General features: G+C 40.0%; 1 protein-coding gene across 1 annotated transcript in view; it reads left to right on the top strand.

Annotated features, from left to right (window-relative positions):
- Window positions 1-624: 624 nt before the first annotated feature.
- Window positions 625-21,425, top strand: part of MBD2 (methyl-CpG binding domain protein 2) — a 67,234-nt gene continuing 46,433 nt past the window's right edge. Inside the window, exons 1-2 of the mRNA XM_043558866.1 lie at window positions 625-1,272; window positions 17,705-17,864. Of these exons, the coding sequence (XP_043414801.1) occupies window positions 734-1,272; window positions 17,705-17,864 (699 nt within the window). The 5' untranslated portion in view covers window positions 625-733. The remainder of the gene's footprint in view (window positions 1,273-17,704; window positions 17,865-21,425) is intronic.

Raw genomic sequence — 21,425 nt, 5'->3', positions numbered from 1 at the left:
GGGATCCTGGTCATTTAAAGGAGAATTTAGAGGTAAACCCCGTAGAAGTAGAGGAATTATGTCCCAAGTTGTCATTTTTCTTCCTATAACTTTATAAAGTTGCAGGAGAATAATCAATCCTGGGACCTAAACCCAGAAGTCAGACTCTGGAGGATAGGAATATTCATCTAATGGAACACTTTGACTCGCTTCTTCAATCAGCGTTCTGGCAAGTTTTGGTAGAGGGAGGAGGGAAAGAAGGTATCGGGTATCTATCACCTTTTTAAATGAATTATCTAGTTAGTGAATATAAAACGAACTATTTTGTTATTCATTAATTGGGGGGAGCAAACATAGGTAAAATCATACAGAGAGGGAGGTTAACCCTACAGGAAACAAAACAACCGCAGTCCTTCTGACATTCCTCCACAAAAGACTCCGGGCCCTCCCCGCCTTCCGGGCTCTGCGCACCCAAGCGCGGGCGGGGGCCGGAAGGGCGCGGCTGGGGGCGGAGCGGGTGGGGCCAGGGGCGTGCCCTCGAGAAGGCGGAGACAATATGGCCGCCCCAGGAGCTTGGAGGACCTAAGAGGCGGCGGCCGGAGCCACGCCCCGAGCGGGAGGGCCGCTCTGTGCGCGTCCGCTCTATGATGCTTGCGCGCGTCCCCCGCGCGCCGCGCTGCGGGCGGGGCGGGTCTCCGGGATTCCAAGGGCTCGGTTACGGAAGAAGCGCAGCGCCGGCTGGGGAGGGGGCTGGATGCGCGCGCACCCGGGGGGAGGCCGCTGCTGCCCGGAGCAGGAGGAGGGGGAGAGCGCGGCGGGCGGCAGCGGCGCTGGCGGCGACTCCGCCATAGAGCAGGGGGGCCAGGGCAGCGCGCTCGCCCCGTCCCCGGTGAGCGGCGTGCGCAGGGAAGGCGCTCGGGGCGGCGGCCGTGGCCGGGGGCGGTGGAAGCAGGCGGGCCGGGGCGGCGGCGTCTGTGGCCGTGGCCGGGGCCGGGGCCGTGGCCGGGGACGGGGCCGGGGCCGGGGCCGGGGCCGCGGCCGTCCCCCGAGTGGCGGCGGCGGCCTTGGCGGCGACGGCGGCGGCTGCGGCGGCGGCAGCGGTGGCGGCGGCGCCCCCCGGCGGGAGCCGGTCCCTTTCCCGTCGGGGAGCGCGGGGCCGGGGCCCAGGGGACCCCGGGCCACGGAGAGCGGGAAGAGGATGGACTGCCCGGCCCTCCCCCCCGGATGGAAGAAGGAGGAAGTGATCCGAAAATCTGGGCTCAGTGCCGGCAAGAGCGATGTCTACTACTTCAGGTACCGCCCTGGGGGCGGGGTGGGGGCAGCGGGGTCAGGCCGGGGTCAAGGGTCAACAGCTGACCTGGGCATGGGATGTCAATATGAGAGCAGGGCCCGAGGGCACTGGCACAGACAGGCTGGCCTGGTAGTGGAAGGTCCCTGAGCCCTTGGGTGAGAGTTGACCCCAGTACAGTGACAGGTCAGGCACAGTATCTGAATGGTGAGAGTCCAGAGGAGGGCGTCTTAGGTTGACAGTGTTGGGGAAAATGGTTTGTGGGAAAAAAAAAAAGGTTCTCTGGCAAGGATGGTTAGTCCATAGAAGGGTTAAAAGAAGGTGTAATTCATCGAAACTATAAAACCCAGTCACTGTTGGCTCCTGTCCCAGCCTTTCCCAGATTCATCATCACAAGAGTGTTTAATCATGCACATGTGGAAGAATTAGCTATCTACAGTAATAAGGCTTCAGTTACTTTGTGAGATCCAGGAAAGTTTGGTATAAAGTAGCCACTTGGAATGCCTGAAGTTTCTTGGAACTCTCATGGTGTTGCAGAACTTAGTCACTTTTGAAAACTGAAACACTGTAATATGTTGTTAGACTCTGAGACCAAAATTTGTCCCCCAGGGGATGTTTGGCAATGTCTGGGGACATTTTTGGTTGTCATACCTTGGAAGGGTGTGCTGCTGGCATGTAGTGGGTAGAGACCAGGGATGCTGCAGGATATTCTGTAATGCAGAGAATGGTCCCCACAACAAAGAATTATCTGACCCAAAATGTCACCAGTTTGAGAAATCAGGTTGAGAAATCTTGGTCTGAGTGATTCAGGTTTTTGCCCTGATGTGATCTTGCAATTCTGTGGTTCTGCTGTGCATGCCATTTCTTTGGATGATCCAGTAAGCTCAGGAGAGTGCCTGTGGCTGTTGATATCAGTGGAATTTTCTTATCAACAAATTTGCTTATAAAAATAAACCATCCCATTTATAGAAGAGAATATAAACATATTCACTGGTGTGGAGGGCCGTTTTGTGGGCTGATTGACTCATTTTTCAGGGAATATATTTGGGTGTTGGAGCCAGTTGTCGTCAGCCATTTAACCATTGGAATAATGTTATGGAGGATTTACTTTCATCAAGTAGGTTAATACATTGCCCCTAGTTGGGGAGGGAGGAATATACACACGCGTACGCAGTCTCTCTCTCTTTCTATATCTGTCTCTCCAATGTTTATGAATTGAGAGTACTCTTAAAAGAGCTTAAAAATACATTTGTGGGGCGCCTGGGTGGCGCAGTCGGTTAAGCGTCCGACTTCAGCCAGGTCACGATCTCGCGGTCCGTGAGTTCGAGCCCCACGTCAGGCTCTGGGCTGATGGCTCAGAGCCTGGAGCCTGTTTCTGATTCTGTGTCTCCCTCTCTCTCTCTGCCCCTCCCCCGTTCATGCTCTGCCTCTCTGTCCCAAAAATAAACGTTGAAAAAAAAATTAAAAAAAAAATACATTTGTGCACACACAATGTGATCATCAGTGGTATAACATGTAAATATGACCATATTCCTGATGACTGCTCAAATCTATGGAAAAATAGTTTCAATTTGTTTCACCTGTTCAAGTAAAAAATGAAAGTGGCGTTGCATGAGAACTTATTTTGTCACTTGGTCTGAGACCACGCATTTTGAAATCTTAAAATAATAAAATGGCAAGCTTTTTTTAAACATTCAGAGGTGATAGGGGTGCCTGGGTGGCTCAGTCGGTTAAGCGGCCGACTTCGGCTCCGGTCACGATCTCACGGTCTGTGAGTTCGAGCCCCGCGTCGGGCTCTGTGCGGGCTCTGTGCTGACAGCTCAGAGCCTGGAGTCTGTTTCGGATTCTGTGTCTCCCTCCCTCTGACCCTCCCCCGCTCATGCTCTGTCTCTCTCTGTCTCAAAAATAAATAAATGTTAAAAAAAAATAAAAATAAAACATTCAGAGGTGATAATCTTATATTTCCCCATCATTAAATATTAAATTCACTTCAGTAATATTAAAAAGATTATTGTGGTGGGGCATCTCGGTGGCTCAGTCGGTTGGATGTCCTGCTTTGGCTCAGGTCATGATCTTCTGGTCCATGGGTTCGAGCCCTGCATTGGGCTCTGTGCTGACAGCTCAGAGCCTGAAGCCTGCTTCCAATTTTGTCTCTCTCTGCCCCTCCCCTGCTTGCGCTCTCTCTCCATCGCTCAAGAATAAATAAACATTAAAAAATTTTACAAAAGGTTATTGTGGAACAGTAACTCCTCTCAAGTTCACTGGTTTTGTTTAGTGCTAGTCACAGTTGTTCACTCTTGCATACTCTTCCATTAACAACTTTTGTTTTCTTTCTAAGCAGGTAGTATGCTACCTTCTTTAGGTGAACTATGTGTTGATGTCTTGTAGCCAGTTACATTTTACAAGAATATTCTGTGTCTGCGATTGAACTCCTTGAGGGATAGGTGACTAGTCTATTCTCAGTAGAGCATCTTAAACTTTGAATTTCACTCTCTATGGCATTTCTCCTGGGATACAGTTTGTTTGGTTTTGGGATGACGTATTTGTTCAAACTAACTTTGGGTTATTGCAAGGAGTTTTTTTGTTGTTTTCCTTGCAGTAGCTGGAAAAGTTATTTCAAGAACGCAGATTGCTGTAGTGCTCATTTTGATTTGTGGTCATAGTATTTTTTTTAAATGTGTTGTAAATTTTTCAATGTTAACTTTTTCATACAAACTCAATAAATATTTTATGGCAGAAAAACTGATCTAATCAATTTAAGATGAATTTTCCAAACAAATTCATCTTGTATTTTTTGAAGTTTGTTTATTCTGTGAGAGAGAGTGAGAGCATTTGCATGCCAGTGGGGGAGGGGCAGAGAGAGGGTGACAGGATCTGAAGCAGGCTCTGTGCTGACAGCAGAGAGCCTGATGTGGGGCTTGAACTCATGAACCGTGAGATCGTGACCCGAGCCGAAGTCGGATGCTTAACCGACTGAGCCACCTGGCTGCCCCTCCAAACAAATTCATCTTACGACAAATCATGAAACCAGGATAGTGATAATTACTTTCTAAAATTGAAGTCTTTTTATTAGACGGTGCAGCATGATTTGCTTTTTACTTTATACAAAATGAAAAGACACATTGAACAGATTTGTGCCACATGTGTTTAAAGGTTGGAAGGAATGTTATCTAATTGTTTATTGACTACCTACAAAATGTTAGTTATTTGGCAGGATTGTAACAGTCAGTCTTGATTCCCTGCTGAGAGGTTATATTCTGAGGCAGTAGGAAACAGGTAGCATGATGTGGTTTTTGTAACAGAGCAGTTACTCTGTGACTTCCGCTTTCAGTGATAAATGATGGAGGGCACCTACTCATACTGAAGGTGAACACATTCTTTTTCTATCAAAGTGTCACAGCTTTGCATATTAGCATCCCCACATATACCCCACCTGTTAAAAACCAGTAGCTCACAAAACACCAGCCATCTGTGTTAATAGGTGGGTTAAGAGTTAACGCTCCCATTGGTAGTGTGAACACCTGCACCCATTTGTTCATGTACGTTCTAATAATGCTAACTCCTGAATTAGCCTGCCTCTGGGGAGATGAATTTAAACAACCTGTGCCTGTTAACATAGGGTGTGGCTTACACTTATTAATTGGGCTGAAATTAAGCTCATCGAGAAAGCCTCAAATTTTGGTAGAATGGTGTTTTGGTTGTTCCCGAGACTGCCGAGTTCTAACAGGAAGGCGTGCCTTGAGTTGCCAGTTAAGCAATATAATTATGCCTTCTGTCAGGATTACTGATAGTGTGTGGCAGTTCATACATTATCATACAAAGTGTGTTTTTACAAAAAGGTGTGGTTAGATAAAGAGCTGGATCTATTGGTAATAGTTTCTGAAAAGTTTGTTGCCATCATATGAACCTATTATGTGAACAATAATTTTCTCACTGGTCTACTTGGCTCCTGTTATTTCTAGTTTTTGGCTCCCTGCGCTTGCTGACTGATATTTTTGACATATTATTTTCTTCTGCATAGGACCCTTTTTAGTAGCCAACTCATGCCATTTTTATCTAGTCTAAACTTGTTAGCTTTTAGACTTTTGGTTATAATTTCAGTTAAAGACTTGGGAGTGGACGTAAACTGTTACAGCTTCTGCCATAAAATACCATGTGGTTGGATATTGGGAACAAAATAGTAAATATTTTTGATTCTTGTATCATAATTATGTTGCATTTGTACCTGATCACTTCTCTGAAAAAAGGATACAGTGGCACTAGAGAACAATTAAAATAATAATAGGGAGCTGGTGCAAGAAAAGAGACTGAATTTATTTCACTTTGATCTGGAAAGAGGAGGACTCAGAGGTCTATAAAATCATGAGTGATATGATAAAAGTAGAAGTCTCTAGGGAAAGCAGCAGAGCACGGGGTAAAGAGGTCCGGAGTTGGTATTCTAACTCTGCCCTTACCATTTGGTGCAACCTTGAGCCTGTCACTTACACTTCCTGGTCCTGTGGTTTGTCTGTTTGTAAAGTGCATATATGATTTTACCTGTACATAGAGTGATACAAGGATTCAATTTCAGTACACTAAAATAAATACATAGATATGTTTAAGGACTAATTAGGGAAAATGATTCATTAAATAACTCCAGTTGTATGGGCTGAAGATACAAATAGGTTTAAAAAAATGTATAGGTATATCTGACTTGTTACTGAAGGCTGGTAGGATGCTTTGAGGGCATGAGTTCTGGATCATTGAGCATGTCAGAGTTCAGTCAGATCTTTCCTTCTCTCTCTCTCTCTCTCTCTCTCTCTCTGACTTTTTATTAAAAAAAAAAAAAAGGCAAACAAAAAACAACTCTGCCATGTAGTCTTTGTTGGAAAAAACTTGATGGACCAGGGGAGAGATCCATTGTTACAGTTTTTTTTTTTTAATTTTATTTATTTTTGAGAGAGACACAGAGCGTGAGCGGGGGAGGGGCAGAGAGAGGGAGACAGAATCAGAAGCAGGCTCCAGGTTCTGAGCTATCAGCACAGAGCCTGATGAGGGGCTCAAACCCACAAACCGTGAGATCATGACCTGAGCCGAAGTCGGACGCTCAACCAACTGAGCCACCCCAGCGCCCCCATTGTTATAGTTCTTAAATATTTAAGTCTCTTTGGCTTTCAGTAGATTGGCTTTTCCCCTACCTAATATCTTCTTTCTGGCCTTCCCCATGTGGTTAAACCTGGTGTCTCCTGTATTACTCGTATGTTCATTTCCATAGAACCTGTGGCGCTCTCACATAACTGTCTTCTTTCCCCCTAGGTACACCTAGATACTAAATAGGTGTTTACCAATTGATGTGATGCTTAAAATTTTATGAAACAAGTCTTAAATGACTTTCTTAGCTATTGCTTTATATTACCTGGTGGTGTGCTGGGATGAAATTGGTTGGGGTATTTTATTAAGTCCAAGCATTTTCCAGTTTCTTATTTTCATCTTGAGTGTTGAGGATATAGAAGGATAGAAAGGAGTTTAGAGATATAGTGAAAATGCTCATAGTGCAGAGACACAAGTGAGAAATCAACATTTGAATCTCATCGAGTCTATAGGTTTGTTTTTTATTAAGTATAGGGTGTTGTGTGTCTTAATTTCATGTGTGTTCTATGTCACAGCTCTCATAGTTTTGGCAGCTATTAGTATTATTTTGCTAAATGCATTACATGTATTATCTTATTGGGCCCTTATAACCCTGTTAGCTGTAGGTACAATTATCTGCATTTTACACATGCGGACTTGGGACAGGGAAGTTAAGTAATATGCTGGTAAGGGCAGAGTTAGAATCCTGATGCAGGGGATTTAACCCCAGAACTTTTAACCACCCTGCTCTGCTGCCTCCCATAGAAAATCCTTACTTGTAATTCTCAAATATTGAACCATCTCATACTTAATCTGCTTTATGGAGCTGGGTGGGCTGCTAAAACAATGTAGTCAGTTACTATTATATTTGCACCTTTAAGTCGACAAAGGGTAAATGTTATTTTATTTTTTTTTTTTGACAAAGGGTAAATTTTAAATCCTATTTGGTAGTGAAGCCATTGTACCAAAAGATGATCTTCCAGCTCTATGTCATGGAGAGAAAAGAAATTGAAAAATTGTGGTAAATTAACATAATTAAAGGAGTTTTATTCTGGGTAATAGAAGTGATCATTTGGTTCAGAAATGTTTCCCCCTTCTTTCTTGCTTGCTCTTTTGATATATGTTTAATTTAGGATTGACCATGTTGTTTCTCAGATATTCAGATAGGCAGCGTGTTCCCTACGGAGCAAGCTATGGGTCATCTTCGTTTTAAAAGCTTTTACTTAAATTAGAAGAAATCAGGGGTGCCTGGGTGGCTCAGTCAGTTAAGCATCCGACTTAACTTGATTTTGGCTCAGGTCATGATCTCATGGTTCGTGGGATCGGTCCCACGTCAGGGCTCTGTGCTGACAGCACGGAGCCTTCCTGGTATCCTCTGTTTGTCTCTCTCTCAAAATAAATAAATAAATAAATAAACAATGAAAAAAACTAGAAGAAATCAAATTGTAACTTGCAGTCTAAATGTAGCTCGAGATAGTTTTATGTGTTTCCTCCAAAAAGCTTGTGTGCTTCTTTGAGTTGAGATACGATTGAAATGTGCGCTGCAGACCAATCAAAAAAATCTCTTTAGTTGGAGAAAGGAATGAAATGCAAGGTTTATTACTAAGTGCTTATTGCATAATTGCAAGTTTGACTTGCTTTTAGCCTTTTCTCTTGAAATAGACTGATTGAAGCCGGATCTGGAAATAAAAGACACATGGCTGTGGTGGAAATTGTGCTCCGATAATTCTCTCTCAGTCATACCATCCCAGCTTTCTGTGCTGTGCTAGGGGAATTTTTGTTAGGGTACAACATTGCCATCTGTCCTACATCTGATTTTTCAAATCTGATATGCAAAGTCTCACCTGCCAAAACACCCACAATACCTGTAGTAGAGGAAATACATAGCTCGAAAGGAACTGATACACATATATTCTAGAAATAGTGTCCAACAGAAATTGATAATTTTTTTCAAATTGCTTTTAGAATTTCATTTGTGAGATATAGAGTCATAATTTAATCTTCATAGTGCAGTTTTAATTAATCGAGCAGAAGCTGGTGATTTGCAAAGGAAGTGATACTTTTGTGTGTGTGTGTGTTAGATTCCATAGTGGGACTAATAGAAATTCATAAATTTTTTCCTGTGTTTGAGGTCTTTTCAGACCTGTGTGATGAATTAGAAATAAATCACCAGCTCTTATTTCATGGATTTACTTTTTGACTTGGGGTATTAATACCCTTTGCAGTCCTTGTTTATTGGTCTTTTATGGCTATTTGCCATTTCCACTAAGAAATGACTAGGCAAATTGTAAAATGAAGTTTTGCTTAACTTTATCAGAACTTCTAAAAACTAAAACTTCACAAGGAAGAATAAAAGTATGGAATAGAGTGAAATTTTAGTAATATCTATGGATCTTATGATTTTTGCCTTGCCTTATAAATTCAAACTTGTTTGGGAACTTGATTACATAAGTTGAATGTAAATAATGGTAAATACTCAAATTTAAATTTTGAAATTGAACACTTTGTTCAATCATTCAATCAGGAATGATTATGAGTTATTTACAAACATGTGGAAGAAGATTTTTGAAATATATCTTGCTGTTCTTTTTATGCTGGACGAATTCATAGATGAAAGAAAGTGTGAATGTTATAAAATTATTTTCAACATGTATGCAGTGATGTGTGCCTCTCTTTAAAAAAGCCTTTCCCAGAGGCCTGTAGTGGAAACGGGCAAGTCCTATGGCATTTTGAGCATAATTCTGTTAAACTTTACCACATGTGCTGTAATCATTGGCAGTCTCGAACACCAGATTCTGAACCTCCTCAAGGTGAGTGGCTGAGTCTGATTCATTCTTGAATCTCCAGTATCCACCATAGTCCCTGCTATACGGAAAGCTCTTAAGAATTGCTTGTTGAATGAAGCAAATAGTTAATACATTTCTACTAAATGATCTAAAAAACTGGTTAGTGTTGGCTGTAAATAGGCCTGCACTATAGAGGTGTCTTGTGTCTCCTGCTATAGCCAGCATCCTGTCTTGTACCATACCAGGTATGCAGATAGTGAATAGCTGAAGTAACTGTTCTTATTTTTCTTTAGACTTGTGTGTGTTTAGTGTTTGTGTGTGTATTCCATACAGGTTTTTAGACCTGAAGGAATCTGTAGTAGGACTTTTGATTACAATTTTCATATTAAAAAATCCTTTTATCCTTTGCTTTAAACATCTACCATCAAAAATTGTTTTTGTATCATCTGGGGAGGATAACATATTTCTATCTACTGTTAAGTAATATATTATTTCTTTGTGCCATAACTGTAAAGTTATTTGTTATAGTATCTGGTAGGAAGTAGTTTATGATAAAAAATAAATATAATGTAAAAGTGGTTATACAGAATACATGTTGCAACTTTATACTCTTAGATCCTACAGTCATAAACTTACTAGTCAGTTCCTAACTGCTTTCTCTCCCCTTCTGTACTTATTTGAAGACCAGTAAGTCTGTCTGTAGACCACACTTGTGTTGCACTGGTTTAGAATAAGAATGGAAACTTCTGAGTCAGAAAATTGGGACTTGAGTCTTGCATCTTGCTTTACTATTTTAACTTGGACAGATTTATAAGCTTCCATAATATAAGCCTCTGATCCCTCAACTGTAAATCAAAGGTAAGAAGTTTACCTCGTGGAATTTTTTTAGGTTAAATGAAAGTACGTGTAAGGCATTTGGCATGTAGTAGATGGTCAGCAGATCAATAAAATGGTAGTTTCTTTCCCTTCGCTTAATTAACTAATGTAAACAGTTGTTAATCATGTGGAGATTTACAGTATTTTAATTTTGAAATGTGATTAGGGCATGTTCATCAGGGTTTTTAGAAATATTTTATTTTTTCCCCTGATTAGAAGAGTGACCCATGCTCAGTGTGGAAATTGGGAAAATATAGGAGTGTAGAGAGAGCAATGACAATCAGCTTTGTAGTCCTAAAGAGAATCAGTGTTAATATTTTGACATATTGCCTTCCATTCTCTGTGTATATAGGTGTATATGTTCTTTTTAAAAATTTGTTTTTAATGTTTACTTATTTTTGAGAGAGAGAGAGAGAGAGAGAGCGCGAGCAAGCGCATGAGCAGGGAAGGGGCAGAGAGGGAGACACAGAATCTGAAGCAGGCTCCAGGCTCTGAGCTGTTAAGCACAGAGCCCGACACAGGGCTCAAACTCATAAACCATGAGATCATGACCTGAGCTGAAGTTGGACGCTCAACTGACTGAGCCACTCAGGCACCCCTGTGTGTATGTTCTTTTATAGTTCTTTTTACACTGGAAGAATCCATAGATTAAAGCAAGGATGAATGTCTTAAAATTATTTTTAACATGTATGCTGTGATGTATGCGTTTCTTTAAAAAGGCCTATTCCAGAGGCCCCCTACCTCTTTTTTCAAAATATAGTCTTTTTTTGAGGGGGGGGGGCATACTTATCTAATTTTTTATTGAAAAATTCAAATGTGCAAGAGCAAAAATTGTTAGAAAAGTGTAATGAAGCTCCTATGGGCTCATCAACCAGTTTTAATAATTATGAACTCCTGGCCAAGCTTGTTTCATCAATATTCAATTCCCTTTTCCCATTATATTTTGAAATAATTCCCAGATGTATTTGATTTCTGACATTTCCATAAGTGTCCAGTCCTCAATTCAACCAAAATAACCAGTGTTTTTTCCTTTTTTCTTTCTCACCTTTAGGCAGTGGGATGAGATTAGGTAGTGGATCACCCTGGCTTTTATTTTTTTCTAGCTTTGATATAGAGATAATAGAATTTGCTATCAGTAATATACTGTTTGCATGTTGTTTGTTACATAAATGCTAGTTTATGGAATGAGAATGATTGGTACGGAATTCAAATTATACTTAAGGTCTTTTATACCACTTAAAATTGCGTTGGTGATTCCTTAAACATTTATGCCAAGGGAAAAGGTGCAATGTTGTCTTATGCCAAGGGAAAAGGTGCAATGTTGTCACATTTTACCAGCAGCCAAGCTGTAAATAATTTTTTTTCCCCTAATGATACTTTAAAAATAATTCTCTACCTCTCCCTCAGCTGCTAAGGAAGTTCTTTAATGCTCACATTTACTTGCCCAAACTTCATATTTTTAAAAAATTACTTTGAAATTTTCAGGGGATATATTCAGCTTGTATACTTTAATGTTTGTTTTAAACATTTTATTATAGAAATTTTCAAACATATATGTAAAAGTAGGATCATATAAAAAAACTACCAAGTACTCAATTCAGCAGTTGTTAATCTTATTTCTTCCATCCCCCAATGTACTACCTTGACTCAACCTTATTATTTGGAAGCAAATCTGACATCATATCATTTCATTCATAAATAACTACTTGCATATGCTGCTTGTGAAGATAAGATTTAAACTTGTAGAAGTTTTATAACCATGTAGAACTCAGTATTTCAAAGCCAGAATACAAGAGATGCCAACAGGCAGTTTGTGATTATTTACCTGATACTGGCAGTAATTGCTATATGGTTCAGAGGAAAGAAACCTTCCACTGCTTCAGTCTGGGAAGGAAGGCTTTTTATGGAAGAGATATAATGTGGATTGGTATTTCTGGGCCCTTGAGGATCAGGGTTGGAGTCCTGCATTACGGATTGGGTAACAGGTATGATTGCAAAAGGCCTAAGAGGGAACCATTCAGCCTGTTTCGAACAGGGAATAAACTAACATGGTTGGAGCAGAGGTCATTGAGTAAGAGGAGTGGAAAGTAGGGTTGACAGGTTCAGAGGAGGTTAGATGAAAAAGGATCTTAAATGCAGAACTAAGATATTTGGTATCCTTTTGCTAATGGGTTAAAGTCATTGAAGGCTTTTCAGCTGAAACTGTGGTCAGAGTGGTGTTTAGGAAGAGTAATCTGGGTAGTTTAGAATGCAGAGACCAGCAAGTAGAAAGTCAGTTAGCCTGTCCTGGTGATTCAGGCCCAAGGTGATAAAGACTTGATTTGGGCAATGGCAACGGAAAGGAAGGATAGGTTCAAAGAAAGGAACTGGATTTCGTAGTACCTGGTGGGAGACATAAGTAAGACAAGACAAGTAGAGAAAATGTACTGGGGACAAACTGCAGACGAGGGCTGAAGATGGTTCACTTTAGGAAAGGCCCGCATGTGAAGGTGGGAGGAAAGGAACTAAAAAAGGGGGTTTGGGAGCTGACTTGTAGGTAGATTTCTCTGTGTGTATGTCCTACAGCTTTGAAGCAATGGTATACGTTATTTGAATTAATTGATTTGACAGTTTTCTGATTATATATTTTGTACCGAAGTACAAGATAATTTTGATTTCAGATCTTAGTCTCAACCAAAATTTGACTTGTGGAGACAGTTGTTAAAGTCAGAGAAGTCTTTTTTTTTCGGTACTTACTCTGTAACTGACAAATAAGCTTTAACATTTAAAGAGGTATAAAACAAAGGAAGTTGATGTTTTTTTGATCTCAAACTTTTCCAGGGCTGTAGCTTAGGGAATTTTTAGTATGGAGGTTTTTCTCATGCCTCACAAAGTACTGTTGGAGAGTGATGCCCTCCTGAACATGCTCTTCAGCCGTGTAGCTGACCATCTGCTGTCCACAGTGCTCCTTGTCGCTCATAGGCCAGCTCTCCTTATTGTGCTCTGATTACTGCCACCTCCACAGTTCATCCTGTTAGAAACTGGTTCGGAGGTATACTGGTGTTTGCTCAGACTCTGGGCTCCTCATCCTGTTCGACTGAACATCATGATGATCCATGCTACCAAAGTAACATGAACACATATGTTCTGCTCCACCAGAGGAGTGTTTTCAGGGTGCAGTTGCACAGGCCAGCAGCAGGTCTTCAGAAGAGTTGCTTTTTCTGTGGAGACTGGCAGGGTGTGCTATCGTCAGGTAGCTCAGGGAATGATGATCACAGGTGAGTATACAGAGCGATAAAATGGGAATACTACTAAACTAAGGTGACCAGAATTAAAGTAGTTTCTGTTATCTCAGTGAAATTTTTTTAGAGTGGAAAGTCAGATGCTAATAAAATTTGTTTCTTTTTGATAATCTGTAGTTAGAAACCTCTAAGGCGGTGTTACACGTAGGTGCTTTAAACAGTTTAATTAAAATGAAAGCTAGCAAAGGCATAGATGAAATGTCCTCATCTGAAATTAAAACTCTCACATCTTTGATTTTCATTTAATCATTATTTAGGGTATTTGGAGGGTAGGAGAAGTTAAAGGTGAGACCACAAGTTGGTTCTGGGTGGGCATATCTAGGGGACAGTTGGTAGGGAATTTTTTTGTGTGGTTGAAAGTGAAATATTAGTATTTCATTACTGGGATTAGAAGTAATCGCTTTGGTTAGAGAAAGCTGAAAATGACTAATATCCTTCACTAGTCTACTAGAATGTTCCTAGGTTATAGTTTGCTGCTTTTAGAATAAAAGCTTAGTCATGCTAATCCCTGGTGTGTGAGATTGCGACCTACTTACTGCAGCCATCTTAGAGGGCAGACCGATGATGACTTAGTCATTCTGGGTAGTTTTTTTTGTTCATCTAGCATTATTTCCTCCACCACTTTCAGGGTCATGTCGGTGCTATCCACATATTTCTGTACCTGATGGGAAGAATTCTTACTTAACCATTCCCTTGGCCTTTGCCTTTCTATATGCTTGCCTTCATCTTGTGCAGAGGAAGGTCCCTGGTTTATAATCTCCTGGGGCAGCCAGGTTGACTTCCCTAAAACACTAATAAGCACAAGCTATAGCAGTTACAGAGAACGGCTTGTACCACTGTTCTGAAGGCAGCCGTGTGTATGACCAGTACTTGTAGCTATCCCGCGTAGATGCCGCATAGAATTCCGTCTTTATGACTGGGGATAGTGATTTGTATGAATAACCGATAGAGTACCAGTTAATGGTCTACCTTTTTTGGGATATGTTCATAGCTAAGACTTGATTTCCACTTTCTTCATTGCTAATTTAGTTTATCGGTAGAATATGTCAGGCCTTTCACAGCTTCCATTTGATTAAAAAAAATTTTTTTTTTCAACATTTTTATTTATTTTTGGGACAGAGAGAGACAGAGCATGAACGGGGGAGGGGCAGAGAGAGAGGGAGACACAGAATCGGAAACAGGCTCCAGGCTCCGAGCCATCAGCCCAGAGCCTGACGCGGGGCTCGAACTCACGGACCGCGAGATCGTGACCTGGCTGAAGTCGGACGCTTAACCGACTGCGCCACCCAGGCGCCCCTCCATTTGATTTTTAAAATCAGTAGACATAGGAACTATTTAAACCATATTAAATTGCTAATCTAGATTATAAGCTATGCAGTCACATTACTTGAGTTCTTACGTAGTTAGATTTCCTTAATTTGGGGAGGAGTGTCTAAAACTGATTTCTAATGAGTTTTGTTCTAGAGTGATGTTATACTGACGCTCTAGTATGTGTTCAACTGCAGTAGATAGCTGGCATTTCCACCGTTTCATGAGAAACTACTCATTGCAGGGCTAATTTGTGAATTTAGTAAATTGATTTCTTAAAAAATGATTTTCTGTTTGTCTGTAAGCTGTATCCTTAAAAATAATAGTGCTTATCTTTTTGGTAGAAGTTACTACCTTAGTATTTTCATTTTCTGGAGCATTAGTCTGTTGAAACTAAGTCCACTTTAAGCTCAGCTTTTATTGCACTAATAAGATGTCTTATTAGATGGAAGTCTGATTGAGAACTATCATTTTGTAGAGAGGTTTTTATTCATATTTGAGGTATATCAAATAGGTTATCAGAATCTTGTTGACCGTAACTGGAATTTCTGATTATAAGGACTAAATGGCTATTCTAGCTTAATCTTCATTGTAGTTGTATAAGTGACATAATGGAATAATCTTTACCAAGTTTTCAAATTAATTGGGGTCTTTAATTCTTTATTTCTTATGTAGTGTAATAGATTAATCATGAAAATATTTTCTGGTTTGATTTTAAGAGTCCATGCAATATAACTTACATAAGTATAGAACTTACCATTTTATTGTGTCTGCAAATGAAACTTATGTTCTTTACTATTCAACTGATAAAGTATTTTGTTGTGAGAAAGTTACTTTGTTCAGTGTTCATATATGTTAATTCATGTTTGAGAGTTTTAAAAAATGGCATTGCAATTTCTGGTTGTTTGAATCATCAAGGAAATACATAGAGATTTTTGTAATGAAGTAGAATTGCAGAGATATAGTAGATTTATTTCTAACTGGGTTTGGAGGATCACAGCTTCACAGAAGAGGTGACATTTTACTTGGGCTTGGAGGCTTTAATAATCTTACGACAGGCAGGATATTGCCTATGTTCATGCTTCCATCTGGAAAGACATGGCTAAAAGTCAAAGGTACATGGCGTATTTCTGGTGACACTGAGTTTGGAACATGGGGTACCAAGGCTGGTGGAGAAACGGACTTTTGAAAATAACTATAAACAAATGGAAGGTCTTTGATGTGTTCCTGGGGAGATGAAGCTATTTTTGTCGGCATTGAGGAGCCTGAACATTTAGCACTTGGTGTCAGATGTGTGGCTGAGGGGTGGGGCACCGAAGCATCTTCAAGTGGCTTTCTAGTTTGGTAGATTAGGCGCTAGGTGGACGGCAGTGGGGCCACAACAGAGGACGATATGAGATGGGGTTTGGGGTGCAAGTTTGTGGTGGGCAGAGATGGCTCAAGTTTTGAACCATCTTGAGGATTATGTGCAGTTTGTTTGTCATACTGAGCATATTTGGAAATCTGGTTAGAATGAGAGTGGAGGTTTACTTCTGCGTAATCCTGTATTCTTTCCTCTCCTGTGTTCTAGTTGTTGTCTGAGTTTGTTCTACTCCGTTATGTCCTAGTTGTTACTGGTTGTTAACCTCCATCGGTAGGCTGAATTTTATAACTTGAATTGTGTTTCAAGAATACTTGAATTCTGTGATTGTCGAAAAAAAATGCCGATATGATCTTCATTTGTCTTGAAGTGAGTGGTGGCACAGAATTTGTGACAAAGTGCGGCGTGTTGTTTTGGTTTGGATTTGACCCAGAGAAAAGTTTTGCTCTTCCAGGGCAGTATTTTGTAGCTTGGTTTCCCACGCAAAATTCCCTTTTGTTTTCCTGTTCAATTATTTTTCTTTTATTGTGGTCTGTTAGTGCAAGGTTAAGTTCTAAATAGGACATGTTGGCTTTTTTTGAGAAATAATTTAGAATTCTTACAGTTCTCTTCTGGTAACCTATCTATGCTGACTTTAATAGTTGATTTTAGCACGTTTGGCTCAGAAAATTTATTAGGTAAAACTGGGGCATTTTTCCTATAAAATTTTTCTTCTAGATCAATGCCACACAGCAAAAAACTTTTTTAGGAAACACTAGTTTAGTTTAGCTTTTTATATAATTTTGGCACTTTTATAATTTTCCAGCTTTGATAATATTTTCTTAGGAGAAGTTATCCTTTTTTTTTTTTTTAATTTTGAGAGAGAGAGAGAGAGAGAGAGAGAGCGAGCGAGCGAGGTAGAAGGAGAGAGAGAATCCCAAACGGGCTCTGTGCTGACAGTGCGAGCCCTATGTGAGGCTTGAACTCATGAACTGTGAGATCATGACCTGAGCCAAAATCAAGAGTTGGATGCTTAACCGACTGAGCCACCCAGGCGACCTGAGAAGTTATTCTTGATAAGCTTCTCCGAGGTAGGAGTTTGGGTAAAAAAGTTCATGTCAACAATGTTCACACCATTTGCAAATGTTTGCCTCAGTTTCCTCCTTTTAGGGAGCATTTAAATACTATCAGAATTCAATATATCTTTTTTCTATTGTAATGTTGTGAGTTCAGATGGGTAGCCCAAAGAGTATATGGATTCCAAGTGTTTTCTGCTTTTTTGTTTGTTTGTTTTTTTTGTATGTGTGTTTTTAACAAGGATTGTTGACTTCAGAAGAATGTGTTCTGAAGTTCTGATTACTGCTGACATTGTGTATATGTAATACTTACAAGAAAAAGCATTTCAAAAGTCAGTTTAGAAGTAGTTTGTAATGTTGAAGACCTTTGCGGCATGTGTATTGTGCTCTGCATGCAGTTTGTACCCGGATTCTGTCAGTGGCTCTGGAGTGAGTGACCAGTGGGATAATCTGCAGTAACATCTGCAGATGTTACTCCAGCGGTGTACCTAGTGGAGTGTAATACTAGATGAAGCGTTATCTCTTCTTACAGGGAAGTTGTAAAGTTCCTTTAAAACTTTACCATTTCTTTGAAAAAAATAAACATATTGGGAGAGAAAAGAAGATGCCTGGAGATCTAAGTACTGTTATCTTTTGTACAATTGATGTTATCTTTCTTCTAGTCCAAGTGGTAAGAAGTTCAGAAGCAAACCTCAGTTGGCAAGGTACCTGGGAAATACTGTTGACCTCAGCAGTTTTGACTTCAGAACTGGAAAGATGATGCCTAGTAAATTACAGAAGAACAAACAGAGACTGCGGAATGATCCTCTCAATCAAAATAAGGTTGGTTAATTTACTTAGAGCATATGTATCCTATTTCAAAAGCTTTCCACAAAGTATCTTACATTGTAATTATGTCACTAGAATTTTGGCTGTGTCTGAATGTCTTAGTCTACCCTGCCCTGGCAAAGCATTTTGACTTATAAATCTGATTAATTTATGGTAGTTGGCAGTACTTTGCATAAGTAAATTGTGCACAGTTGAAAACAATATTTCAGTATCTCTCAAACATCACATTTTTGGCCCATTGGGACTTTTTACAAAAGATTTCTGTGTTGATGTTAATTGTCTCATTTTTTTTTCTTAAAATAGTTGCTGTTGCCCAAAGAGAGGCAAAATTTTAATGTGGCAGGTATCCTTACCACATAGTTTATGCTTACCTTTCAATTTTTGGGATTAGGATTTGAGAAAGGGTAGTTTTTATTTTGACTTTTGATGTTGTGGAGGAGAAGGACTTGTAGCAATAATATTCTCATCCGGATAGGATGATTGGATTTTTTTCCATTAGCTCTTATTTTTATTGAGCTGCTTGTTTGATGGTTTATTGTGTAGGAATTTAAACAAGTAGCGTTTGAGTTATTATGCTAATTTAATTGCATTACAGCATCCAATATCTTTGCTAAGAAAGCTTCCCTCCCCACCCCCGCCCCAAGGGCGGCTAATCTTACGTAACCATTTTGTCACAATTTTTCTTCCTCTAAACTTCAGAGATACATGTATGTGTATTGCCACCACTATCGTCTCACACTGACTGTGAACATAGTGGAGGGAAAAGCAAGGGCTTTTCTTCCAGGGTATATATAACCCTACAGTCAGTCGCATGCCACTTGGGACTCTAGCATTCACTGTAGGAACCCCGAGGCGGTGTGTAGAATGAGACAGGCTTTGGAACCAGGCAGGCTCTGCCACTTATTAGCTCAGGCAGTCATGGGGTGACTCTTTTAACTTCGCATGGCCTCAGATTTCTCATTTGTGAAAGTAAGGTAGTGCACTCTTTCCCTTAGCATTACTGTGAGGAGTAAATAGGAATTAATATGAAAACCCTAATAAAGTGTTTGACCCATGTGAGTTCCTTTCTTTTCCGCATCGCACCCTCCTAAGCTCCAAGCTTCCTCGGTGAACAGTGTTGCTTGGTGGCCAGTGTGGGAAACTCTTTGACCGAAGATCTCTTCCTCTGTACCTTTTTACTTTTCCTGAAAGGCTATGGGTCTCTGCTTCGTAGCTCTCTTTATTCAGAATTCAGCCGAATAGTTTGTTTTTAATAATTTCCAAAAACTGGTATGGGGGTCAGAGTGCATTATTTCCTCATCTGTTGCATTGGTCACCATGCATTGATGTCCATAGGGGCATTGTCAAGTACCATGTTTAGATAGGCAGAATGGGAAGGGAAAGCTGAAATTGCTTTCTCTATTGCTTAATTGTGGGGTTACTTTGGGTTGATAGTTACAAAAGTGTTAAGGGTAAAAAAGATAGTGGTAGTACAGGGAACTCAGATTACCAAAAGTGAGTGTAGTGTGTATAGGTGAAGCTCTGTGATTCAGCTTAAGAGAACCTTTATTCTGGGTTAATTTTGCTGCTTGAATGTACAGAGGAGTATTAAGATTTATTTTTCTAAAACTGCTTTAAAAAAACTAAAACAACTCTAACCACATTGCTGGGTACCTGTCAAAAGGGCTCAAATATTTGTGAAATGAATGGAATATTTTCAAACTGCCCTATTGTTATCAGAATCACAGTTAAGCTACAGTAAGTGTAATATGAAGATTTATACCTGATAGTTACAATTCACTAAAAACCAAAAACTAATTCGTCTCTTTAGTTTGTGTGCACCTTTATGCTCTAGCTGCGCTGGACTGCTCATCCTCCTGCACCATGGCATGTGCTTTCGAGATTCTGCTTGCGCATGTGCTGTTTCCTCTGCTTGGAATGCGCTTCCCCCCTTCCCCTCCATCTGGTGAACTCCTGCTCATCCAAGGCCCAGCTCCATTGTCTCCACCTCTGTGAAGCCCGCCCCTGCATTCATCAGGCAGGACCAGTCCCTTCTTCCATAATGCCTCCCTGGTGCTTTGCCATTGTATTTGTGATTGTTTGTCTGCTTCAACTAGACTGTGAGCTCCATGAGGGCAGGGACTGTCTTTTTCTTTCTTTTTCTTTTTTTTTTTTTTTTTTTTTTTTTGTATAGGTAGTCCAAAGCCTAGTACACGGTAGGTACTTAATAAATGTTTGCTTCATGTTTATTTGATTTAATATTCACCTCATTCCGGAAGTTTATAGTGGTCATAAACATTGAATAAATTAATATGCCGTACATTATTTTGGAAGTACTTTTCATTGTCATTGTTTTCTGAAGTTTCTATTTGAATTTTGGGGGGCATAGTCTTACTTTTGCACCTGATTTTCTTTTAATTAAGCATTCAGAAAATTGAGTTTTGCAGTTTTAAAAATAGGCTTTCTTTTGGAGTCATGCCAACACTGAATATCTCTATAAAGCAGAAAGTGTATTTGTGGCTAATAATGTATTACATCTTTTTAAAAAATAATATGGTATAGAGAATGCTGGGAAATAAACAGGAATGTTAGGTAGTTTTGCTGTATAGTTATAAACTTGGCTGAAGTACGTTATTAATTGTGTTGTTTTTTGAGGTTTTTAAAAACCCTTGAAAGTATTTGAAATGTTATTAACAAAATAAACTTTGAAGCAGGTTAAATTGCAGTTCATAATGACCGATTATATACTGAGATCTTAATATATTTTCCATATCAAAAGTGCGTTTACTGAGTGCTAATACTTCAGGTATGGTTGGGAAGATATCTTTTGAAGATGTTTGCAAAGTGGTAATCATTTTAGGATGAGTGGGTACAATGGAGTGGGCATTGTCTTTTGTATTTACTACTATTTTTGCAGTAGCTGTTCTTGCTTGTCTCAATCACAATCTTAACCTTACCCTGAAAATCTTTTCCATTCCCTATTACATTGTACCTTACTGATTTGGTACTACCGTAATTTTTTCCAGTCACTAGTTCTGTCTTTCTAGCTGATAAAGTAGAGCTATCAAGTGGTTGCTGAAGGTACTCCATTAAGTTAATAGAAAAAGACTAAACGAAGATTTGGAAGTCATCAAAACAGAGTTTGAAGGGAGGAATAGCTTTCTCAATGCTTACTCAAAGGGAGAAGTTACAGTTAGGTAATGATGGAAATGTCGTAGCCACTAGCCACATGTGGCTGGCCAGTGAGTAGTTGGAATATGGCTAGTGAGACTGAATAACTGATTTTTAGTTCTTGAAAGGGTAAGTTTCTTTAAAAAAGTAATTGGAAAAACTAGGATTGGATAAAAAGAGCACAGTGGTTCTGTGCACAAAATATGTTTTGGGAACTCCAGTAGTTGGGTTTTGTTGCTAGAAATTCCTTTTACTTCAGTGTTTCAGATGTGTGAACATTAAACTGAATTCCTGTGGTTCTGGCTCTTAACACTAAAGTGTGTATAAATTAAAGCAACAAAACTAATAAAGTCCAAGTTCCCCAACATGAATGTGCCATATGATGTATTTTTATAAAATGCTTAC

The sequence above is a fragment of the Prionailurus bengalensis genome, chromosome D3 (assembly GCF_016509475.1).
Source record: "Prionailurus bengalensis isolate Pbe53 chromosome D3, Fcat_Pben_1.1_paternal_pri, whole genome shotgun sequence".
Lineage (NCBI taxonomy): Eukaryota > Metazoa > Chordata > Mammalia > Carnivora > Felidae > Prionailurus > Prionailurus bengalensis.
Note: the sequence above shows the minus strand (reverse complement) of the source record. Positions and strands in the feature narration are given on the sequence as shown.